This window comes from Pimephales promelas, chromosome 23 (assembly GCF_988280905.1).
Source record: "Pimephales promelas chromosome 23, fPimPro1.hap1.1, whole genome shotgun sequence".
Classification (NCBI taxonomy): domain Eukaryota; kingdom Metazoa; phylum Chordata; class Actinopteri; order Cypriniformes; family Leuciscidae; genus Pimephales; species Pimephales promelas.
Genome location: NC_142791.1, coordinates 6619118 through 6645792, shown reverse-complemented (window position 1 = coordinate 6645792; position 26675 = coordinate 6619118). Strand labels below are relative to the sequence as shown.

The 26675-nt window shown below is 38.1% G+C and overlaps 1 protein-coding gene across 3 annotated transcripts; it reads left to right on the top strand.

Moving 5' to 3' along the window:
• The first annotated feature begins 812 nt into the window (after positions 1-812).
• On the top strand, positions 813-26675 carry ehbp1l1b (EH domain binding protein 1 like 1b). Of its 3 annotated transcripts, XM_089126389.1 has the most exons (30): positions 813-1545; positions 5348-5405; positions 5907-6002; positions 6157-6210; positions 7246-7427; positions 7919-8058; positions 8441-8515; positions 9631-9897; positions 11183-11344; positions 11589-11744; positions 12992-13309; positions 13962-14021; positions 14163-14325; positions 14788-15504; positions 15881-16291; positions 16602-17015; positions 17335-17718; positions 18026-18688; positions 19624-20802; positions 21097-21337; positions 21426-21598; positions 22202-22250; positions 22352-22909; positions 22987-23056; positions 23159-23208; positions 23798-23918; positions 24015-24114; positions 24196-24269; positions 25408-25522; positions 25987-26675. In XM_089126389.1, the coding sequence occupies exons 1-30, from the start codon at positions 1442-1444 to the stop codon at positions 26072-26074; spliced, it is 7242 nt and encodes a 2413-aa protein (XP_088982515.1). In that variant the 5' UTR covers positions 813-1441; the 3' UTR covers positions 26075-26675. The 3 variants fall into 3 exon arrangements, with proteins under 3 accessions (XP_088982515.1, XP_088982514.1, XP_088982513.1); XM_089126388.1 differs by lacking the exons at positions 9631-9897; positions 16602-17015; positions 17335-17718; positions 18026-18688 and having other exon boundaries at positions 845-1545; positions 23807-23918; XM_089126387.1 differs by lacking the exons at positions 9631-9897; positions 16602-17015; positions 17335-17718; positions 18026-18688 and having other exon boundaries at positions 845-1545.

The following is a 26675-nucleotide window of genomic DNA, read 5'->3' as shown; positions in this document are numbered from 1 at the left end:
ATCTATCTATCTATCTATCTATCTATCTATCTATCTATCTGTCTGTCTGTCTGTCTGTCTGTCTGTCTGTCTGTCTGTCTGTCTGTCTGTCTGTCTGTCTGTCTGTCCGTCCGTCCGTCCGTCCGTCCGTCCGTCCGTCCGTCCGTCCGTCCGTCCGTCCGTCCGTCCGTCCATCCATTGATCTATCTATCTATCGATATATATATATATATATATATATATATATATATATTAACTGTCTATCTATCTATCTATCTATCTATCTATCTATCTATCTATCTGTCTGTCTGTCTGTCTGTCTGTCTGTCTGTCTGTCTGTCTGTCTGTCTGTCTGTCTGTCTGTCTATCTATCTATCTATCTATCTATCTATCTATCTATCTATCTATCTATCTATCTATCTATCTATCTATCTCTCTGTCTGTCTCCATCATCCATCAATATATATCTTTCTGTCTATCTTTCTGTCTATTTAGCTATCTATCGATCTATCTATTTATCTATCTGTGTATTGTCAAATTGCAACATAACTTGGTAAAATTTGGTAAAAGCTACCCAAAATGTTTGGAGACAACATAAAATGAGCAATCATGAATGTGTGTGTATGTGTGTGTGTGTGTGTGTGTGTGTGTTTACCTTTGAATTATTTCGCTGTTAAGTCACAGACCAATTTTATTTATTTGTATTAGCCATGGTCTACTGCAAGTCCATAATTATATATTCTTTTTTAAAACTCCTTTTCGCAAACCCCCACCAATCTTTTGTAGCGTTACCTATTCGCAGTATAGTTTTAGGAACTTGTTTTTTTTAGCTGCTTTTTAGAAAATCATCACATTGGACTTTATCTTTTAATTTTACAACTAAGATAGGGCTATTATTCAAACGTATTCAGAGAGTGCGTCCTCTTCTGACCCCTATCTGATTGGATGTAACCCCTGATCCATCACGTCATTAGTACCTTTAGTAGCCAACTGTACGGAATACAATGAGGAGATTTTGCATAGAGCTGCAGCATCAAATGCGTGTTTGCATAACCCTTCCCACCAACTCCTGCACTTCTTCGTCCACTTTCATCAGTTCATGGTCAGACAGCTGCTTTTTAGAATAAATTCGTATCACGTGAGTTCCCTCATGATTCTATAGCTACCCACAAATGTTTTTGCTCCAAGGCAACTAATGGCAATTCACTGACAATCTCTCGCTCTGATGTGTAACGTGATGCAGTAGTTTCCGTAAATGGTCTTTACTCGATGGCGACAGTTCGGTGGTACTGAGCCGCATGAGGTGCAGCTCGTGCTCCTCACCAGCAACATTTTACTTTACCAGCCACTTGACAGCCGTGTTTTTCAGTAGGTTTTACTTTTTGTTCAGTGGCGGGACGGTAAAAAACATCATTTCCATGTGCCTGACTCCTTTCGCGGATACTGCATTTTCTACAGAAGAATGACTTCAGTGTGGAAAAGATTACAAAGAGTTGGCAAAAAGGCTACTAAATTTCAGTTCGTGGCTTCGTATCAAGAACTTGTTCTGGAATGTTCAAAGAAATGGTAAGTTATGATTTCTTTTCCGTTATAGCGCGTGTGCTTCCTAAATACGCAGTGCTGAAGGGCGGTTCTTCTGACTGAAACAGTAATGCGCACACACTGTATCTTATTTTAATTTAGCGTTGACAGGCTAATCTAAATGATTGTGAATAGAACAATTAATACAGCTCTCGATATTTAGACTGTATTTGAAATACACTGGAGAACGTTGACAGCCACACACACCTCTACTTCCGCCTCCATCACTCGTGCTGTCAACACTGAACATATTATGATGATCCATCATGATAATCTAAGCAGTGCTGCTGCTTCTTTCAATTTTAATTTTCCTGACTCACATAAGAGGGAGTTATAATGTTTCAAATTGAATGGTGTTGTTTTTCCTTTCTTTTTGGGTGTTGTCCATGTCAATTTTCGGTTATTATACCATGAGAGCTCCAAAGAGCATGGACTTAACCCTTAAATAGTCGGTGAAATACTTTATTGATGTTTTCCAATTCAAAACTCAAATAAGTTTTTAAGTTTTGTGCAATATTCGGCTTTTATTCATTTTTTTCAAAAAAGTTTTCCATATAAACCGTGTTGAGGTGAGAGAATGAAAAAATTCTACTATTTCTGCTGTCTCATAAGTGTATTGATCAAGAGACAGCTGTTGACAGACAGGGAGTGTTTCAGTCCTCACATTCATTCACGTGTCACGTGTCTTATATGGCCTATTTGTTCTTATCTATGATCAAAGACAGCATTATCAGGAAGAATTCAGTCTGATTGGATTTAAATCAAATTACTTCAACAAGTGCAACAGTGAGTGGAAATATTGAGTATGTCATCCACCAACATTGCAGTCATGTAATAATGACAGTTTAAGACAATATTCAAGATGCACAACACATAATTCACAAACATGTTCTTGAATGCTTCTGTTGAACTGGATAATTTGTTTTAATCATTTTGCTGATATTAAGTATTGACAATATTCTATGAACAAGTCTTGGCCTGGCAAATGAAGCAACCCTTGTTATTCAGTGTTTGTCATCTGCCTTAGGAGAACTGAATTACTCTGCAATTTCTGCCTTTTAGAGTTAAGCACTATAGATTTAACACAACCTCTGTCATAGAATACCTGAATCATCTTATTGGTGATCTGAATGATCTCAGTTTCACCAATTCTATATTCTAGAAATTAGTATTTAATATGGACTCAAATTCCAACTTTAAACATTGTTATTGGAAAGAAAAAAAAAAGGATGGGTTAATAGTAAACTTGAGGAGTTGTAATTGTTGTTATCACCTAATGAGCTTACAGCTGATGTGCTAGGCCTATGTCCTAGATTCTCTTGCAACACTGAGGAAACAAATTCCTGTATATCGTTTCCAGAGCTTTCTTTTGCTGACCTACACATGTATCGTAGTACAGCTTTATTAAAATCTCTTTTCTAGAGCAGGTAGTGTTTCTAAAGGTGAAAAGAAACTACAGAATGTGTAGTAAACTACTTATTTCTGTAAGCACGTCTGATCTTGTGAAGCTCAAAGAGTTGATTTTCATATATACTGCCAGTGGGCCAAAGTCTGTTGATGTTACGCCACAGCTGAGGAGGGTGTGAGCAGGAGATATCAGACAGCTGAAAATGACACAGCGGTTGCTTATGATAGGGTATATAACTTGGACGGGACGTGTGAGCACGTGTGTGTTTATCTGACAGTTACTTTACATGTGAAAGTGATAAAAAAATTAGGATTGAATTCCAGAAAGAGAACCAGGCTGGTAATCTATTTTTACGTCCATCCGCGCTCTACCCAAGTTCCCCCTCTTCTCCTCCTAATTTATCCTTTTAGCTCGTTCTGCCCTGTTGCTATTACTAGCTGTAACCTGAGTAAGAGTTTCTCGCTTCTCTTTGTGTAGCGGGGTTCGTGCTGCTACTGACACACATTACCTGCAATGACCTAATAGATGATCCAGCTGTACTGTGACATTTACATCTGGAGCATGTTCATCAAAAATCATATTCTCGGTTAGTATAAAGAAATGTTATAGAAATGCAATTTTTTCCTTCATTGAAACTCGTGTGTAAACGTATGCGCTCAATTGAGTCTGATAAAAAAATGGATCTGATAAGAACACATGCACATAAATTACGATTAAAACATATTTACCGAAAAAATCCCTTGATGCGCAACAAAAAACTCACATGACTTTTCCTCAAAAGAGGATGTGATTGGCTAACTAGACTAACCAGCTGACCAATTTCATTGCACCACATCTGTTTGATCTTTCTGAAATACCTCAACCAAAGTTTGTCATCAGAATGATTTTGTAATGTATAATAACTATAATGTAAATAATAAATTACATTTCATCTTTTATGCAAGTCTAGTAACGACACAGTTTATTACAGATATTTTGTGCCATTTTCCCAGGAATTGACAATTTTGTTCTCTTGAACACATGGGATGGAAGCGCTCGCTTTATTCACAGATCTTTTAAACCGTTTTCCAATTTTGAACATAAGTTAAATTTGCAACTTTGGATGGAAACATGTTTTGAAGCTGTGTAATACGCTGCTTTCACGCAGCCGCCATTTTGAAATCGAAAGCGTTGGCAAGAACCCGGAAGTACAGATGTGACTTCACAATAATAATTTGCATTTTAAAATATTTTAAAATAGAAAACAGTTGCTTTAAATTGTAATAATATTTCACAATATTACTGTTTTTGCTGTATTTTTGATCAAGAAAATGCAGCCATGGTGAGCACACGAGACTAAAAAAAATCGAAAACTTTTGAACAGTAGCATATACAACAAATCTTTTTGTTCCCTTCAGTGTTTTTGAATGCTTAATCACAACCCTCATATCCCAAAATATAAGCCGCCATTATTAAATGTGAACAGCTGTTGGTAAACACACAGTGAGATCAGAGGCCAACACCCCTTGTGCTGTGAGCCAAAGTCAGCTCGGTCATGTGACCTTGCCGAGTTTCCTCCAATTCTTAATGCAGCGAGCATGGCAATGAACAGATCAGAGGTGTACAATGGGCTCACATCTGAACAATTCACCACAAAAGGGCAAGTTTATTTAGGAAACATGTGCCGGAGCAGATCTGTACATATACACTGTATGCTTGGTAAATATGATTTCCATTCATTTGTTTAAAGCTCCACACTTATTGATTTGCATTTTTTTTTCTGGCAATATATCATCATAATGTTCTGGATATCAGATATAAGACTTATCTGGGACTACAGGGTGCTGTGTGACCTCAACAAACATACTTAGACATCAAAGGAACTTTTTTCTACGAAGCTTTTTTTTTTAACTTATTTACATTTTCATCAGGCAGTATTGATAGCACTGCAGGGGAATACATGTAATAGATACCACATGTCCCAAATGACACAGAATTGACCTTTGGTTATTTTGTAAGACAACGTTTCATGCCTCAGCCTCACTCAATTATTTGTTCTTGGTGCTTGTTTGTGAGTAAAAGCTTCCCCCAGTTTGGATTCGTCTTGTATGCAAGGCCTTGCATCAGGTGCTCTTGTTTTGTTTTGGGTTTGAAACATTTGGCAGCATTTATTGATTCCTTTCTGCCTCTGGGTAACACTGGGAGACCAAATCCCAAGATCTGTTTCACTGCCTGTAGCTTTTTGTAGATACACACAAACAAGCAACAGTGGCTTCTTGCTACTTCCTGCTATTTTAAGCAAGCACTGAAAAGTGATAGTCTTAATGTAGAAGTCTTTATCAATAGTAAAGGAGCCATTATTCAACTCCCACTCAGCACTCTTTTATTTTTGTTTAATAGGCAACCAGACAAACTGAGAGTGGTGTGGACAAGGAGGAACAGACGCATTTGCTCCAAGGTAAAAAGATAAACCATCTTGAATTGTCTATAAAACCCAAACCCCAAGCCTGACTCGATTTCTTCCAATCCAGATTGGAGCACACCACAACTTAGTGATCAGGCAGTTGATCAAGAATTGAGTATTATTTTTAATCTTTAATTACCATTGTGTATGAAATGTGATAATAAAACTTGCCTTGTCTATATAAATTAGTAATATTATTTAATATTAATGATATGTTTTATTGACACACATTACAAATAATATACAAAATATTATAAAATATAAGTTTTGTTCTAGATACAAAATTATTCATGAAATGAAAAGTAATTTGCATGTCCTGGAATCCACCTTTTCAAGTTGATTTTCTTCCCAAGCATTCAGTCAGTTTTGATAATCATCGAAAATGATTATGTTGAACAATGCTTTATTTACAGTGATTTAGAAGTGATTACAATGATTACAACTACTGTGCAATGTTATTTATTATAACTGACAGTGTTGCTATTTTCTCATCAGCTTCATGCATGGCAGCCGGGCATCAAAAATCCCTACAGGGGAATGGTGGTGTGGCCCGTACCTGAGAATGTGGATATTACCGTCACACTCTACAGGGTATGACACCTATTGCATCTTAATATTAGCTGTACAATATATATAACATAAATATATTGTATCAACTTGTTAAAGATACTGACAAATGCTGACCTATACTAAAATTTGTGTCAGTAAATTTGTTGAACTTTTTGAATATGCTTTCGTTTCACAGGACCCACATGCAGATGAGTTTGAAGACAAAGAATGGACATTTTTCATTGAGAATGTGAGTTGTTTTTTTTTTTTTAAATAGAAATTAAGTTTGATTCATAGATTCAACAAGGTTCTGGAAACAATCCCTCAGAGATTCTGGTCGTTATTGACATGATAGCATCACACAGATTTTTCATCTGCACATCCATGATATGAATGCCCCATTCTACTAAATCCCAAATGTGCTCTTTTGGACTGAGATCTGGTGACTGTGTAGGCTATTTGATTATAGTGAACTCATTGTCATGTTCAAGAACCCAGTTTGAGATAATTTGAGGTTTGTGACATGGCACAATATCCAGCTGGAAGTAGTCATCAGAAGATGGGCGCACTGTTGTCATAAAGGGATGGACATGGTCAGTAACAATACTCAGTTAGGCTTTGGCATTTAAACGATGATCAATTGGTACTAAGGAGCCCCAAAATGTGCCAAGAAAATATCCCTCACACCAACAAACAACCACCAGCCTAAACCATTGATACACTGCAGGATGGATCCGTTCTTTCGTGTTGTTAACAACAAATCCTGATCTTACCATTTACAGTAAATGTCTCAACAGAAATCCAATGGTTATTTGTGTTACATTTCTATCAGCTCAAACCAATGTGGCCATTCTCCTCTGACCTCTGGCTTCAACAAGGCATTTTCCCACAGAACTGCTGCTCACTGGATATTTTCAAACCATTTTCTGTAAACCCTAGAGATGGTTGTATCCTAGTAGATAAACATTTTCTGAAATACTCTTGCACCAACAACCATGCTACATTTAAAGTCACTTAAATCACATTTAATTTCTTCAGATTTCATGTTTCTGAAGCTCAGTTTGAACTTTAGCAGATCGTCTTGACCATGTACACATGCCTAAATGCATTGAGTTGCTGCCATGTAATTGGCAGATTACAGTAGATATTTGCGTTAACGAGTAGTTGAACAGGTGTACCTTATTAAATGGCTAGTGATGTTTATGGTGATTCAAAATGAAAACAGAACAATATGGGAAAAATTTGCTTTATTATTATCAAAGTTACCTTCTCTGATGTTCTGCAGGAGACAGCTAAAGGCAGTCGGAAAGTTCTGGCATCTGTGGATTTGAACATGAAGAAGTTTGCCAGTGCAACACACTCACAGACGGATCTGATGCTCAAAATGAAGCCTCTGTCGGTGAAGGTGGTGGAGGCCACGCTGAAGCTTTCCTTATCCTGTGTGTTCCTCAAGGAGGGTAAAGCTACGTGAGTTCTTCATGTTGACCTCATCCACATGGAGTTCTTGAAACACTTGCAAGTGGTGTTTAATTATCTAGATTGGGAACGTGACCATAGCAAATCTCTTTTTGTGACTGCACCACAACCAAATACATGAAAATTGTTTCAAAAATTGATTTCGGTAAAAAAATATTTGGAGTGTTTCAATCCAACAAGAGACATAGTTTGCTGTTGTTGAACACCGGTGTGAGTTTCCTTCCTGATGTGCAGGTCAAGAAGCATGCAGAGCAGAAATTTCCAAAACAATACAGCCTTGTAGAGATGCTGCATTAGGATGTAATGCAAAAGAATTTCGAGGCTAATCTCCATTAGGTCAAATAACTTTACATAGCTTCTGGAAGTAAAGACGCAAATACAATTCACATAGTAAGGTTTTCACAGCTGGTTCAATGAAATGCCTACACCTCTTGACAAATAACCTTTACATCTCTTTGACCAGTTGTGGGTTTCCTCTGTAGGGACGAGGACATGCAGAGTCTTGCTAGTCTGATGAGTGTAAAACCAACAGACATTGGGAACCTGGACGACTTTAATGAGAGTGATGAAGAGGAGGATAAGAGATCCAGTGCTGGGCTTAATCTCAGTACTGCAGCTCCAGGTATTTTAAAAAACTATGAACATATAGAATGGGGACCAAACGTCTAAGATTCTGGGATTCAAAATACATTTTAAACTTGGAAATAACTTTTTGGATTCTGAAAAATGTGAAACGAGAACTATACATTATTTTGCTGATAATATGATTTGTAATGAAAATTTAAAGCATTAAGTTGTACAAATACACACTGTATTTGTACAAAGGACCCCACTGTATTTATAAAACACTTGCATACTCATGTCTTGTATTCTTTATCTTAATTCCTTATTCATCTGCCCTCTTGCATGAATCACTATTGATGCATGTATATTTTCTCTTACCATAGTAACCCTTACTTCCTCACATGCTAGAACTTCTCCTTCTCTCTTTCTCTCTCTGTCAGCACTCCACCTTCCTCTTCGACCAACACGCTCCCAAGAAAAGAGACCTGCATCTGTAAAGAGCCCTTCAGCAATAGGTACTTATATTTACAAATGCTCTTTCCATATTCTCTCTCTACACTCTTTTCAGTCATATCATTTCTTTTTTAAAAAATTAAGTTCATATAAAACCACATCCAGTTAATTATTTCCATTAATTGAAATATTCTTAGAATGTTTCAGAAATATTGATGTGGTTTTGTTGCATATGATTGTCACATTCTTTTTTTGTCCTCATTTCAAAAATTGAAAGGGACTTGCATGTCATCATTAATTTCATGAAAATATTTTAATCTAATATAAAGGGTGAAGTTTACCTCTCAATGAAAAAAATTATCATTTACTCATCCTCATGTTGTTGTCTGAACCCTCATGTCTTTTTCCTGGAACACAAAAGGAATTTGAAACATATTCTTTTCTTAACAAAAGTTTATGCTTCACGTCATTATTGAGATGCATTGTGAAATCCGAAATTCGATTTGATTAGTTTAGATTATTGTAGAATGGTGCATAATTCATACCAAAAATTCATCAAGGTTGATAAAAGAATCAGCATATAGGATAATGTGACCCTGAAGATGAGTAATGGCTGCTGAAAATTCAGCTTTGCCATCACAGGAATAAATTACATTTTAAAATGTATTAGATTAGAAAATATTTTTTACAAATTGTAATAATATTTCAACTTCTTCAACTTTCAAATTTTTACCAACCCCAAGGCTTGAACAGTAGTATACATTTATTTTTAATGATGAAATAGATTTGCAAAATAAATTAAATCTGTCATATGTAATAAATGGGAAATAATGACCATCTTTAAATCAAGCAGGGTCTGGCAATTTACGTTTTTCAAAATTACTTTTTTGGGACAGACATGGCTACTGTGAACTGTTGTTGGAAAAGAGCATTACATTCTCCTTTAGTGTTACACAGAAAAATAACAGCGTACAAGTTTGGAATAACATGAGGGTGAGAAAATAATATTAGCTCTTTAAATGTCTTTATGACGATGCACCACCATCCTTAATGATACATTCATGACCTTTCTCTCGCTCTGACCTCTATATTTCTCTTTGCCTCATTGCTTTTCCTCAATACTTTCTCTTTCACTCTATTGCTGTCTTTCTCCCTCCATTTTTCATGCTAACCTCAGTCAGTGGTAAGGAGAGGCCTGCTGATGGCGTCCTCTCACGCCCAGCGTCTGGCACTATCCGTAACCCTGACCTGCCAGCACGTCCACCTTTACCCACCCCACCCAGTCCAAACCCTCGCACCATGCCCTCACCCGCCCGGTCCAGACCACCACGTCCACCACCCATTACCCAGCTACAGGCCCCACCTGACTCCCCCACAGAGCAAAATACTCCTGGTTTGCTCCCCCCAGCATTGCCCAAAGTCTTCCAGCCATCCCCTGGCTCAGGTACCATAGATCGACTTAAATTAAACCGCTGGAGGTCAGCAAGTCACCTGCTAAACTGTTGGTTGCTAGTTGACGTTCCTACTTGATTAAAGTTATTTGTATGTATGGTTATATGGCTCAACAACGTGTACTTCAGTTGGAATTGAAGTTCTTCTCTTCTGATAAAATCACCATCTCAGCTACAATACCCAAATTAGATGCATTAAATTGTTCAAACGTGACAGCAAAGACTATTTCCGCTATTTCAAATGCTGATCTGTTGTCAAAGAATCCTGTGTAAAATATATCATGATTTCCTCAAAAATATTAAGCTGCACAACTGTTTTCAACATTGATAATAATAATAAATGTTTCTTGAGCAGCAAATCAGTATAGTAGAATGATTTCTGAAAGATCATGTGACAATGAAGACTGGAGTAATGATGCTGAAAATTCAGCTTTGCCATCACAGGGAAAAAAAGTTCATTTTAAAATATATTAAAATAGAAAACAGTTATTTTTAATTGTATTAATATTAAACAACATTTTAGTTTTTACTGTATTGTGATTAAATAAAATAGATGTAAATAAATAAATGCCTTGGTGAGCGTTAGAGACTTCTTACAAAAAAATCTTACCAACCCCAAACTTTTCAACGAAAGTGAATATTTATTGACCTTTTCGTTTTGCTAGTCTTATATTTCTTCATAAAAATTTGTCTAAAGCACTGCTTAAATGGTAATTGTTTCACTTGAGGTCAGTGAAGTCATTTCAGCATTTACTGGTAGTCTGTAATTTTATTGCCATCTAAATACGTTTTGGTAGTTTTCTTCCACTCATGAGAAAATTCCTGGCTGATTTGCATACTGTTTTTGACAAACACCAGGGTCATGTGGTATAATTTCATTCCCTTCTGCATTGTCATGTTTGACTATACATATTTGAGTATTTGGCCAAAAGTTTAAGAAATTTGTTTAGATCACAATGAAGCATGTGTAGGGCTGCAAAATTTGGGTATGTGGTGCGTAAGAAGTTGTTTCAGAGAACTGAGAACTGAAATTCACTATGTCCACAAATACGCATTGCAAATTTTGAATAGTGACAACCGCATTTAAAAAGGACAAAGAAGAGTGAGAGCCCTATTTAGCTGCAGTGTACATGCGTGAATTCATTGACATCCACATGCATGTGTTCTTTTACATTCATCACCCAGAGAAACAATTCTAATTGTGCTTCTGCATCTGTGTATTTCTCGACAAAGCCTGCACTACATATTGTTTATTTATCCCTCTATGATAATGACCAGCTCCTGTGCCTTTTCCAAGAAGACTCTCAGGCTCTGAGGCCCCTCTGGAGGGTCCGGTGACCTCTGACTATCCTTTGCTCAAACTCCCTCTGGCTTCTTTTTCTTCCCCTTCGGATTCCTTCCTCTCTCACTCTCCCTATCTTCCCACTGTGCTACCGAAAGGTAAAGACTCATGATTTCTAAACATTCACAGACTAAATAAAAGTCAGAGCACATTTACTGTAATTCTAATAGGAATATTAAATCTTAGCCTGACTCTAAAGGAAACTTTAAGATAGCTTTTGGAGAAGTCAGATTCATTTCCTCCAAGCCACTGTCTCTTGTTCTCACTTTTCCCGCATCTCTGACTAATCTTCTTCTTTCACGTGGTCTGCGTTCTCTTTGTGTCATTGCACTTCTGTCTCAGATTCTTTTGGAGCACCTCGCACCAATGTTTTTAAGCCCAAGATTGTCCCAGGTGCTCGCCCTATATCCCCCGTTCCTGTCCCTCTCCTCGAACCCAAAACTTCTTCCCTCTCTCTTTCTGAAACGCTTATCCATCCATCTGCTGGCAGTGTGCCAGGTATTGAGACATCTTCCATACTGCATGTAAACAGTAAAGGCAGCAATACTAAAGTACAGTTAGCAAGTGCACTTAAAGTATTAATGAAAATGTTGAATAATTGTTCACAATCACTTCATTTAAATTTACTTTAAAATGTAATGTTACTACAATAATTTTGCTTTCTTAAAACATTATAGAAGTAAAGTATTTAAAAAAAAAAAAACATTTAAAAATCATTTAAGTTTGTCTTCAAAGTGTGCGCATGATTATTATGCAAGTCGATATTCTGTTCATATTTTTTCTAAGCACATTTTACCAATTCCAAAACCACACAGGAAGTTAGTAAAAGCGCCATTGTCAGAACGTAGGCTCACTATTGGCCAGCATCACACTCATGATCAGTGTCAGCCAATAGTAGCGCTGTGCTATTACACTACGTTAACTCACTCTGAGGCCCACACAGAAGAAGATAGTTGAATAAAGTCGTTATTTTTGTTTTGTTTTTGTGCACAAAAATTATTCTCGTCACTTGATAAACTTATGGTTGAGACACTGTAGTCATTTGGACTATTTTAAATATGTTTTTACTAACATTCTGGGCTGGCAGGTTTCAATTACAATATAAGCCTATGGAGGAGTGAGACAGCTTTCAGATTTAAGCAAAAATATCTTAATTTGTGTTCTGAAGATGAATGAAAGTCTTACGGGGTTGGAACAACATGAGAATTTTAGGTGAACTAACCATTTAAGACTAAAGGTGAAGATTAGGTATGAAACCATCACGAACCCTTTAGTCTCCAGTGCCACCATTTTCCAGAACCTACTTGGACTCTCCAGAAGAGTAAAGTGTCGGGTTCTCAGACACATTTCTAAGGTAAACAATCCTAAAATATGACCCCAACCTAATAAGAATCAGAAGCGGAAGCGTTGTGATCAGAATAATGATTTAGCATGCACAGTATCATATTATTTATCTTATACAGTATACATACTTTTTTATACATAAAAATATGTATCTGCCTTTATACTTTAGTAAAGGTTCCATCATCATCATCATCATCATCATATTTGATTGTCCCTTAAAAAGTTTGAAAGCCCCTACTTTGACGTTTAGATCAATATTTGCTTCAGATAAATATATATTGTTTCAAACTGAGTCTCTAACACTTGATCAAGGAAAGCCTGTTATTTAGTTTGATCTATCTAAAAACTTCCTTTGCCTGTTTTATTTCTTTTTGTATATATTTTCCATCTTTTTCTCACAGCTTTTGCAGAGCTAAATGAGCGAACGATGGTGGTTTCTACATCTCCTTTCTTCAGCGTCCCTCTAAATGAACCTGCTGTTCCTTTGCTGAGCAAACCGGATCTCGAAGCTCTTTGTGAAACATCTTGCCCTTCTAGTGAACTCCCCAAGCCACCTTCACCTCCCTCTGTCTCCCTTTCTTACCCCATTAGCAAACCTCTACCTGTCTCTTTTACCCCAGCAACTGTCCCCTCCTCTATCTCTGCTCTTGCCCTGTCAACCAGTGAAGCTCTCACAAATGCCCCCTGCTGTTCACCTCAATCTTCTTCTGCACAGTCAGGTACTAAACTGCCTATCATTTGCTTGAAAAGAGACCGTAATAGGAACTATTGTGACTGGTGATAGGTCAAACGGTTATAATGTTCTAGAAGATTTATTTTGCGATTTAAGGGTACATTTACACAACAATGATGTTTTTCCTTTGCGTTTTTAAAAAGTTCGGTTACAGACCACGGTGTTGTTAAATTGAACACATAATATGCTTGAACATGATGTCACTGTTTCCACAAATTGCGCCTTTGTAGTTTACGCAGAGACCATAACTGTATCATTTTCAAAAACTTGCACTTTGAATCCAGTTTTCAAAAGTTTGCGTTTCAGGCTCCCAAAATGCTTTTGTCATCATGTAAATGAACGGCCAAAATGTATAAAAAATTTGTTTTTGGTTGTCGTGACGCGTAAACGCCCCCTAAATCGCATCTATCATTAATTTAAGGTTTTTGTTGTAACTAGCTGCAATAGGGTACTCTCATTGGTCCAAAATCCCACTTTAAAGATTGCTTATTTGCATAAAACTCTGCAATGACATTTCCACTCACGTCATCTCAAATCAGCTGTTGTCTTTGAAAATGAATTCAATAATTAAAACTTAATAAAAATCATAATACATTATTTTTTTTACAAGTTTTTATTCTATGTTATTTGTTTTCCAGAAATACCCAGGGAGCTCAACACACTTACAGAGGAGGATCAAACAAATCCATTTTTACAAGGTGAATAAGTATTCTTCACTCTTGTCATTAATGATTTAAAAAGCCTAAAATCATTGAAACCCAAATAGATTAAGATTGTTTAGCTTTTATTTACTTTATTTAAATAATTATTTTGATTCAATTTGCTGTTTTGTTCCACAGATTTACTCGCTGAAGAACTGAAGACCTCCGAGCCCAAACAAGAGCAACTTCGGACAGTCTGCAGCATTAGCATAGCGAATCAACAATCTCCTTCCTCCCTCCGTCAACCTGAAACCAGCAGCTCTGAAAGCAAAGAGCTCAGACCTCCCACAGCTGTAAAAAGGTGGGCAGCTAAACATTTTATTTGTTCTGGCATCAAGTATAATTCATTAACATAGATTTTAACTTTAGAATTCAGTAAAAACAAACATAATATCAACTTTGAAGACTCAGTCTGATTGGCAGAGGTGTATTCAGAATTTAGTATTTTGCTTTGTTTATAAAGCGTTTCTGCATGAATATGCATTTAAATCTTTAAATGAGAAAACTATTCCTTAATAACAGTAGGGGAAATGCATGACCTTGTGATGAGCCTATCATAATCAGACCATGTTATTTGCCTACACCATCTGTGTAAATGTTTGAACTCTCCATTGCTTTCTCTCACCACTCCAATCCTGCATCTCTTTCGCCACTAACATTGCTGCCACACAAAGTCCTGTCTAATCTTACCAAACACTGCCATACTTTTTGGCCTCTCACCCCATATTTGCCACCTTTGACACCAAGTATCTTTGTCCCCCAGTCTTGAGCCTGTTGGCAAGTCATCTTTAGACACATCTGGTGTACAGCCTGTTGAAGCTCCCAGATCTGAGCAATTGGACACAGGGACTGTCCCTCCTCCACACCCATTCTCTGCTCCAGCAACAATACCTCACTCATCAGTGGTTTCCACTCTTACAAAGAAAAATCAACACGTTTTTATTGCAGAGAAACCACCTTTGGCTGAGGAAGAGCCTGATTTTAAAGCGGCTGATTTTGATAAAGTGGTCATGCCCTCTCAACCCATTAAATGTGTTAATGTTAGCAGTCACCCTGAGAAAGAACCACTCAAAATTGACACTGAACAGCCAATGCAGTCCTGCCTGGTTCAACCCTGTCCAATAACCGATGATGACTTGTTAAAGCAACCAGAAAACACTATAATTGAATCAGCAGGGGACATTCCTCCAAAAGAGGAACCGAATGAGCAGAACGCTCTGCTTTGTGCCGACCTCAACAAGTCAGACGAGGACAAGATAATCAAGAAATTTGCTTCAACTGTGGTTACCCCTACTGAACAAAATATCCCTAACGTTTTATCCAGCTCATCACCTCAAAAGCAAGAACCTACGGATCTTCCCAGGGGAAAAAGTCAAATGTGGGTGAAAGAAGAAGTCCTTACATCTAAGATCGACAGTAGTTTGAGAGAGCAAAAGTCCCATAAGGATCAGCTGGACAAGATTTTAACTATTGTGGAAAGGTGAGTGTGTAGCTTGTCTGGTACTATTACACTCCCAAACTGCTGCAAACTTAAACTTTCCTCTTTTGTGCTACTTCCTGTTTAAATAGACCCTCATCTGTCTTTTAATGACTCTAATTTGAATAGTTAGGCAAATACAATTCTGTTTTATAGATAACACATTTAAATATACTAACTGACCTCAGTATGAACAGAGAGGTTAATTATATCTTCTTCGCCAACCACAAGATACATAGATACTGTAGAATTACATCATCCACATCAATTCTCCAGAAATTTGTATTTGAACTTTCTAAACTCTTTACTAAATACTAATTCCCTTATGTTTCTCTATTTTCTTCCTGTCTCATTCTTCTATTCCCTGTTATTCTCTCAGTCAAAATGAAATGGCCTTCACTCCAGATGACAGGCCTAGCGTTAGCCTCAAAGCAGCTGCCCCTCAGATAACAGCTCTGCCCAAAGAGCTTCCTCCTATTCATCCCCAATCCCTGGAGCCCAAAGTCCTTAAATGCATCTCAGAAGAAACTCCAGCAGTCAGTGAACCAGCTAAACCAGAGCCAATTGTAAAGGAGTCAGACAACACAGTGCTAACACAGAAAAGCATGGAGGTCCATTCACTTTCGTTCACCCAAGCAGAAGTGCCAATCTGGAGTTCTCTGGAAGAGAATGTAAAAGATCAGGAGGAGGAAATAAAAGATGAGGAAATAAATAAGCACAAAACACCTCGCAAGATGTCAAAAGAAGAAAATAAAGCTGAAGTGTCCACAAAAAAATCTTTAGATGGAGGGTAAGAGACATTTTGACAGTGCCCAACATGGTCTCTAATGTTCAGCCATAGCCAAGTGCTTGCATGCTTGAGTTTTGTCACATGTCTCATATGATTGAGTGTGTTAAAATTGGGGCTTTTGTGCACTCTCATGCATCAACAAGAGAGGGAGTTTGGCGAGCCACGTTTGATGATTTGGATATAAACGGATATAAAAGGATATTGATATTGGTACTGGGTGTTATAGCAGGCAAATGAATGTGGTAAAGTTTCATTTTGATCAAAACAAGGTAAGTGAAATGTGTCATAAACCCTATTCCTTCCCTCACAGTGAAGAAAACGCTGTAAACCGAATTGAAGGTGCTGAGAATCTCGTTTTAACTAAACCAGTGTCCCAGCAGCCCTCCAATGTCCTAAAACCACAACCAGCTGAGACAGTTACGGAGAAAACTAAAGAAGCTTTCAAAGTCAGTATACAGGTCCGTATGAAGCCTTCACTTCCTGTGATCTCCCCTGCTGCCCCTGCAAAGGAAAACAGGACATCACTGCATCTGGAGGAACTTTGCCCTCTGACGCCCAACCTGTCTCTGGATACCGAGTCTGACGAAAATGGTTTAAAGAAAGAGGTGGCGTTTGAAACTGAGAGTGTGTTTTGGGCCACAGTAGAGGAGAAAACAAAAGAAAAAAGTGATGAGGTTGTTAGCATGGCCAAGTCGATACCAGAAAAAGAGGTCCTGGATAGGGGGTAAGTGCGTGAGGTTTGTTAATCTCACTGCATGGAGTTTTGTGTGGACTGAAAACTTGGCTTGCATAGATTCGTCCATACTATAGTAGTCAGTACGATTTTTTTGTTTTAAAACTTTTAATACTTTTATTCTGCAAAGATGCATTAAATTAATCAAAAGTGACAGTTAATGTATTGCCATTAAATTAACAACATAGATGATTTATTTATTCTGCCTGTGCTTCTCTCTTAAAGTAAGCATTCGTTTTACTTGCTGGGAGTTGAGATGTAAGCGAGAGAATATTAAAATTCAACACTTACACTTTTTGGTCCATGGCAGCCAACGTGAACAGGAAACATCAGAAATCAAGCAGGAGGAGCAAAAGGAGTCCTTCGATTCATCCCCTTTCCACCACAATCTGAATAAAAATGCTATCAGAGAGAGCCAGAGAGAAAAAAACCAAGAGAAGACTCCTGAAGTGGAAGATTCAGAAGATAAGATGCTGCTGCAAACTGGCAGTGAGAGAATTTGGACAACTCAAGCTGGACCTAAAGAAGATCTCAGGACTGTGGGTGTCTGTTCAGGGACTGAACTTGGCCTTGAGATTGATGTAGGAACAGATAAAACCATGGACGTATGTAAACAGGAACTTGACTCTGTTTCTGATCAGGAAGACGTATCTGTAGGCTTCATAAGGGGGATTTTCGGTGTTCTGTACAAAGGGTAAGTGTAGGACGATTCTGAGACTTGCACAGAGCTTCTTTGGCCTTGGCATCTGCATGGCTATAATTTAATTTCCCCGAAACACTGAAGATGGTTATAAGGTGTGATTGTGCATTTGCAAGGAAGCTTTTGCATCCACAGTTAGGGTGTCCTGTTGTGATGAGAAGCATAGCTTGCTTGTTTGATTGATTAAATATTGGCTGGTGATTGTCGCGGCTAAATCAAAAACAGCCTTTTGGTGAACGGAAACCATTTGTTTTGTCATGGTGTAATGTAATTGTGTCATTTAAATGTCCTCGTCCTTTAGTTATGAGACCGTGACATCTATACTACAGCAGCCAAGTGCTGCAGAAATCGATGTTCAAGATGACACAATTTTGGACAATCAAGATGGATCTGTGGTTGAAATTCTCCCTCCCGAGGCCTTCTGTGACACCAAAATGGAGCATCCAACTGACGATGAGCCCAAGGAACACCTCATCAAGGATTTGTTACAGTCTAGCGAGTTACAGATAGATATTCAGTCTGCCGATCTGGTGTCCATGAGCTTGGTGGAGTGCTTGAAACTGGCTGCCAGAGAAACTCAAAGCGGATCCATTAATTTCAAAGCCCAGGATGAAGGAAGCATGAAGGAATTAAAGTCTGAGAGTGTGATATCCAATGAAAAGATAAATGAAGAGACATGCTTACCTCTGGAAACTACAAACGAAGAACTTAGCATACCTGCTAAGAAAGGGGTGCAAAATGTCAGTGCTGTGGAAACGGATCATCTGGTGGTAGACTATGAGGAAATAAAAATACACCAAAGCCCAAAAAGAAATGGACATGGAGAACCTCTGCTTGGCAAGATGACTCCTGGAAAGATAAAGACAGCAGATTTAAATCCTATGGCGGAAGAGCTGGAATTTGAACTGGGTCATGAAGACTTAGGGACAGTGTGGTCTGCTGAGCTATATATGGATGGAGCAGGGTAAGTGCATGACATCTGCCTGCACTGCCTCTCATTTTTATGACCCTCCTTAAATGATCGGCACGATTTTGGCAATGTTCCGTCTGGCTGACAGTCAAGTGTTCTAGTCGTTATTCGTATTTGTCTGTGACATGGGCTGGTGGTGTCTGAGTGTGACATAAAGCAGTGTATGCATCTTAAGAGGTGGGTTGGGATGCACTACCACTAAAAACTTTGGGTCAAAGATTTTTTTATTAATACTTTATTCAGCAAGGACACAATCAAAAGTGACAGTAAAGACATTCGTAGTTTAAGAGAAAAAAAATTCTGTTTCAAATAAATGCTGTTCTTTTGAACTTTCTATTTATCCTGAAAAATCCTGGAGAAAAAACGTATCACTATTTTTCACAAAAATATTAAGCAGCACAACTGTTTTTAACATTGATAATATTAAGAAATGTTTCCTGATCACAAATTAGCATATTAAATTGATTTCTAACGGACCATGTGACACTGAAGTCTAGAGTAATAATTGCTGAAAATTGAGCTTTTTTTTACTGTATTTTTCAAATAAAGGCAGAAAAAAAATCTTTCCATAGACACCAAGCATTTGAGTGGTAGTGTATTATGAGCATGAAACCTATAGTGTTGGTTCCTTTTTTTTTAAAGTGTAGGCTTTGGTTTTGAGCTTTCTGTGGTTTATCAAAAAGGACTAAACAGCAATTTCGCAGCTTGTTTTGTCTATTTTGCAACTGCAAGCTTGCAAAAAATTATTTGCAGAAAACGTTAAACAGCGACTGCGGGCTAATGCTGCTCTTTGCAGCCCCTTGCTGGAACGGATTGTGCCAATTTCACTTAATTGCCTTTTTACTGAAAAAAACATTTGCACGCTATAATAACCAAATTGGTAAGGTGCAACATTTTGATATTTTGTTCTGGTGTCCCATTTCTCACAGACCAGAGGAATCCTCAATACAGCCAATACCACAACCAAGAGATTTCACAGCCATACAAACACAAGAAGCACCTCAGCCTGCCTTTCCATCAGAATCTGTGTCCATATTAAAAAACACTACACTAACGGAAACTATTTCCCAACCCGTTAACAGAGTTATCCCTCCTTGTCAAGATGAGTGTAAGCAGTCACCACCCCCAGTGCCTTTACAGGAAGTCGGCCCTGATGCCATCAATCAGAACAGTAGCGGTGCAGCGGATAACAAACATGTGCTTCCCCGAAACGACGATAAAGGAACCACTCCTTTACTTGTGACTATAGAGACAACAACTGTAAAGACTGCTGAGATATGCGATGATGTTGCAAAAGAGATTAGTGAGAATAACCTATCACCACAAGAGGGCGACACTTCAAAAGTTGAGATGGAAAAAGAGAGCAGCACAGTCATCACTAAGGCCACAATGAAGCCAACAGATATTGACGTTGATGAGAATGCTATTTCCGGGCAGGACATTTCTCCGAGAAGCTCTGTGGTCCCGTGGCCATTCCCCTCTCCTAAACTTGAAAGACACAGTGAGCCAACAAAAGGTACAGAAAGTTCCAGTCTAAAGGATGAAGACCTCTCAGAGGAGAATGTTCTGTTAGCAAAGATTTGTCGAATGGTAGAAGAGGAGACAACACAGCCTTCACCTGCTCCACGCACTAAGAAACGCTTGATCCCCTGCAAGTCTGATTTCGAACTTCCTCCAACTCCTCCCCTGCAACTCAAGTCTAGCATGAAACTGCCCATGGATGCGATACATACACATTTAGATCAGACTGAGATCACAAATACTATTGGACCTCAACCATCAGTGATTTCTCAAGATGAGATAGACGAGAAAATTGACATCAGTCAGTCTCAGACTTCCTCTGTGCCACTGTTAGAGGATAGAAAAGCCAATGCTAGAAGTGCTGTTTTAGATGATAATGTCCGGTTAAACAAGCAAGAACAAAATGTCCAGCTGGAATGTATGGCAGCTGAAAGGGAGTGCCAAGATACGCCAGCTGTTAAGCTCACAAACCAGACAGAAAACACAGAAGCTGAAACTAAGAACAAGGAACAGCCAGATTTAAGTATTCATAGAAGTGGAGAGGCTCAAATAGAGCAGGATAGACCACCGTCAGTGCCTGATGAATTGTAAGTTTGAGTGGCGTGTAAACACTAAAATTCAGCCTTATTTTACCATGTATTGTTGAACACTGTGTAGATTAATATTTGCATGTCTTTTCGTCAACCTTTAAAACAACACCCAAAATGTTCAAAGCACCGCATAGGAAAACTACCCATTTTGCATAGCAGAACAATTTCATTTTTATTTCATTTTTCATTTTAGTAGGTGAAGCAAAAACAATGAGGAATTGTGTATTTATTGTAGCACAGGGCAAAGAAGTCATGTCAGTATGTCTAACATATTTAATGTCCTTTTGACAGGTCTGGTCATCCTCAAGAAAAGGATTCCTCTAATGTAACCCCTGAGGCCAAAGGGAACGAGACACCATCTAGTAGCGGAGGCAGTGGGCAGGTTAACGGCCAGACCACTGTAGACGCATGTCACGTGATTGTGCCCCCATTACGTAGTAAAAGGAAAATCATTCCACCACCTATGGACCTCACTATAGTAAAACAAATAGATGAATCGAATAAAGAGGGTTCAGCAGTTCCTGAATTGGATGTGAGTGGCATTTGCTGTTTAAAGTGCATGTTAAATGTTGACTGTTATTTGTGTTTTCTAATAAGGTTTTTTATTTGTCACTATACAGTTTGCAAGTCCACTGCCCAGTCCTGGTCTGGTGACCTCCAGTCAGTCCTTGCTAAAGTGGTGTCAAGAGATCACGAAGAACTATAAGGGAGTAAAAATAACAAACTTCAGCACCTCTTGGCGTAATGGCTTGGCGTTCTGTGCCATCCTACATCACTTCCACCCTGAGATTATGTGAGTTTCAGGTCTTTCATACCCAACTTATTCTTTCTTAGAATGATTCAATTTATTTAACAACCTAACAAACTCTTTTATAGATTACTTGGTTCAATTAACAGGCATTTTGTACAAGTAAAAACGTTAATAAAATAGCAATGCACTATGTGTTTGTAGAATATTGGTAGAATATGGCTTTAAATGTAATAGCCTACCTAATTCTGCATGTTAATTTTCTCTATTTTTTATTTATTTGATCTTTGCCATCATATAACACTCACTTAAAATCTTTAATTGCAGAATTTAAAATAATTGATTTTATTTATTTATTTTAATACATTTTATTCATACAAAGCATTGTAGAATATTACCTTATTGTTCATATGACAACAATTACAGAATTAATTCAAATGAATTATAAAATGATTACTTGAATGAATCTCCCAAATACAGATGTTAAAACAAAACTAACTGCTAGGGGTCAAAAATCAAAAATTCTTTCAAAGGTTTTATTTTAATCTATTATTATTTATTTGTTAAAACATTCATTATTAAACACTGTAAAACATATCAGATTGAATGAATTTGTTATTATGTACTGACCCAGTTGTTGTTTTCCAGTGACTTTGATGCATTAGAGCCTCACAACATAAAGCAAAACAACAAAATTGTAAGTTTGTTTTAAGCAGATGTTCCACATGGACAATTTTGAACTATAATCACAAAATAAACCTCATCATACTTGCTACCTATTTTTTTCTTCTCTTTCAGGCTTTTGATGGTTTTGCGTCACAGGGAATCTCTCGTCTGCTGGAGCCCTCAGACATGGTGCTCCTCTCCGTGCCAGATCGTTTGATCGTCATGACGTACTTGTGCCAAATCCGTGCTCACTTCACCGGACAGGAGTTGAGTGTGTTACAGATTGAACAGAACAACAGTCAGTCCAGCTACGCAGTAGCCGGGCCAAACCAACAGGCGGATGTACACGCGGCTGCCAAATTCTGTGCGGAGAGGCTCCAGGTTGGATCTGTGTCAGGAGACAATAACAGCAAGGACTCACTGGGAGAGGAGGGAAGTGACAATGCGGCGAAGCCCAACGGAGGTCTTGTTCCTCCACCTCGGACTAAACGTGCGGGAAAGGTGGATGAGAAGGGTAGTAAGGAGACACCGGAAGGTGCGCAGACACCTGTGGCCCCGCCACGACCAAACGCAGCTGCTTCCAGATCTGGATTCGGGCACATACGAGATGCGGATCTAGTGAAGAAACAGCGGTCACGGCTGAAGAGTGAATCCATGGATGAGCCTGATTCAAAGGAGCCACCGAAGGAGGTAAAGGATGTTCCCTTTCCTCGCATTTATGTTTCAATATTTAATCTAATAGTATATTTTCTATTAACCTCTGACAGTCAGATAAACGTGAACCAACAGTTCAAGGAACAAATGGCTCAACAACTGCAAGAGAAAGTGCTGAAACGGGTAACCTAGCTAAACATCTTCCTAAAAAATTATTGAATATGGAAAGATTTGTTATTACACACTCTAATTTACCTCTTTTCACCATTTGATATGTGTTTCCAGAACCTCATGAAGTAAACCATGATGTTAAATCAGCCGATAATGAGACCATGGTCAGTATACCCTGTCTTTGAGAAAATTACAGTGTTTCATCTTTAAAAATTAAAAAAAAAAAAGTGAAATTCTTGGATAACCTCGAAGCTTGTGATTTAAATATTTAAATATTGAATTATCATAAAGCATATCACATTGTTATCGATATGTTATCACATTTTTCATCAATATTGTGCAGCCCTACTGTCTAAATTTACAATAACTATCATTATATTCAAATTCTGGGGTGGGATTCACAAAACATTCTTAAAAATAAAAAAGTCCCAAAAAAAAAAATTTTTTGGGAATGTTCTTTTTTTCTTCTTTTTTTAAGACCCACTCGCACCACTGGTGTAGACAGTGTTACAATGTATCTGTAGAATTTTCTTTTAAGTGAATCCGGCCCCTGATTCACAAGCTTTTACCATCCCATATTTAATTTCCTTGAATCCACTAAAATCAAGCCAGTCCTTTCCTCTCCATTATCTTTGTGCGTCATCTCTCTTCCTCCCCATTTCCAACCATTTTTGCTTTCTTTTTCTCTCTCTCCGTCTGGGAAACTCTCTTGTCTGGTTTTATGTATGTCTCCCTGTGGTGCTTCCTGGTCAGTGTCTGCAGGACACCAATCAGTATGTGTTGAGTGAACTCCAGGCCCTGGAAACCGAACAGAAGCACATAGACAGAAGAGCTGATGTCGTTGAGAAAAGGCTCAGAAAGCTCATGGAGACGGGTAAGAAAAAACCCACATAGAAAGAAATAGAGTTAAACTGATTTCAAGTTAACTCTTGGAATGCAGCATGATACTTAATGATTTTCTGTTTAACAGGAAGTGATAAAGATGAAGAAGAGAAGCTGATTCAGGAGTGGTTCACTCTGGTCAACAAGAAGAATGCTTTGATAAGGAGACAAGACCATCTGGAGCTGCTGTATGTCCTGATAATCTTACTTGCATTCACAAGTGATATGTCAGTCCACACTGATAAACATTAATGATGTTATCCTTGCAGGCAAGAAGAGCAGGACTTAGAAAGAAGGTTTGAGCTGCTAAACCGAGAGCTCAGAGCCATGATGGCTATTGAAGGTAAGATGGAAACACTGGACAGTCACAGCTCAATAATACACTCATATTTTTGGCTGATGTTGATAATTCTAATATATAAGATTAATTTAATAATAACGATCCAAAATTGATTAGTTATGGCTGGTAATCAATACATGTTCGACATTTTAATTCTATTATAGATAAGCATTACGTTAAATTAAAGGGATACTTCACCTCTGGAAAGATTAATGTGTATTTAATATGGGTCATTTATGTAGAAGAAATGTGAAATTATTTTAGAATTTTGAGCTTTCTAAACTGAGAAAAGCCAGAAAATATATTTTTGGCTTATGCGGATGAATTGATGGACTTGCTTCGTTGCCCTAGGAGGCCACGTCTACCGGTAACAGAGCGCAGTAGTTAAACAACAAGTCTAGGCTACTAGTGAGTCTCTGTGATGAGTCTGCCCGAAAATGTGTTTCGAGATCGCCCAAATTGTCCGGGATTCGGCTTTTGCGTTCTAAAGTCGCCGTTTATCATGCTTACTGTGGCGAGCAGGACGAGTGAGGAGAACGGCGCGAGGCCGGTGGCGTGAGCGTCACCTGTGAGACGAGTGGGAATTTTAAAACAAACATCAACCGATCACTTGTTTAGTGTTCATGTAAACACTACATTCAGATTCACCAATCAGAATGAATTCAGTTAGAAACGAAACGTGTGCATGTAAACAATGAATGGCGACTGCAGAAAGCAAAAGCTGAATCCCGGACATGTCCAGGAAAAAAAGGATGGTAACCCCTAATACTCATGTAGAATGATTATCGCCTCATCTGAGGATTTTTTTGCCAGACAAAAAATACATGAATCTCTTGTCTCAAAAGGGCGATATGAGGGTGGAAAGCATGGTAATTTGAAAATACTACACGTTTTCTACTAATACAAAGCTTAATGCTAAATCCTGAAGTATCCCTTTAAAATAAAGCATTATAAAAATGAAATCAGTCCGTTTCATTTGTGCTGTCAAATCGATCGCATTTCACATCTAACGTAAAAGTTTCCCCTGCTTGGCCCATATATTGGTCTATTAATACTTTAAACCTTTACTTGCCTATTTCCTTTGTGGCTGCAGCTTCAGTTGTCAGTATTTCATCACTCACATTCATATTCCATCACTCAGACTGGCAGAAGACTCAGGCCCAGCAGCACAGAGAACAGCTACTCCTACAGGAGCTGGTGTCACTGGTCAACAAGCGGGACGAGCTGGTCAGAGACATGGACGCAAAAGAGAGAGGGTGAGTCTAGTCACACACATCACTCTGTGCCTCTGAAATCACGTACTCTCTGAACAGGTACTACCTTTGAATTTGAACTTGGCTACCGTCAAAAAGTATGTTCAATATAGTATGAATGTGTGCGCTATGAATGTAATCTGGATGTAATAAATCCTCCATGTTGTCATTATCATGTGACCTTCCAGCGTCAGTTACGTCGCTTCACTGCCATTCATAAATCCTCTCCCATGGCATGTGATACGAAAGTGTCCATTGAATGCATACCTCACCAGGAGTAGTTGGTCTTCGACTACTGTTTTTCGAATACTACTCTGCTGGCGTACTGTTTTTGGCATACTAGCCTATATAGTAGGGAAGTATTCGATTTCCTGATGCAGCGATTGTGTTTTGGTGCACTGGCATGGTAAAAATTATATATAGGTTATGTGATTTTAATTTTCGCTCTGTGTATTTTGTATGTGCAGAGCTTTGGAGGAGGATGAAAGACTGCAGAAAGGTCTGGAGGCAAGACGTAGAAAATACAGCAATAAGGAAAAGTGTGTTCTTCAATAAAGACTTCATATGAAAACTGAGGCTCACTGCACAAGAGAAAATCTAGATGACTTTGACTACACCAGGACATTAGTGTGCCTTCTTTTAACTTTCAACGACATTTGGCTTCAACGTTAAGCCCTTGCTCAAAACATCTTCAAGATCTCAGTGACATCAGTGGGATGTATAACATGTCCAGTGTGGATCATACTAGTTATACCCTGAAAGTTTGCACAATGATTTGAAGGTTCTTCCAGGTTGCATTGCTAAAGAGCTTGATGTTATAAGCAATATTACTTTAAATCTGAAAAGGTATTTATTGTTTTATTGGACTATAAAAAAAAAAAACCTTCACATACCTGAATGGTTACAGACAAATGAAGTGAACACAATAAATAAATAAAAGGGAGTAAAGAGAAAAATCATTCGTACTGCTGTAGATTGCAAAATAAAAATATTTATTGAGACTTATCATGTGACCTTCATCAGGATTTTATAAATTTTTGCTGAAGCAAACAAAACAGTGCTCAATAACCAATAGAATTCTTCTACAGCAGCGAGTAGGATTTTTCTTCTCCTTTGTTAAGTTTTATTGGGAAAGTATTGTTTCTTGTCTTTTTTT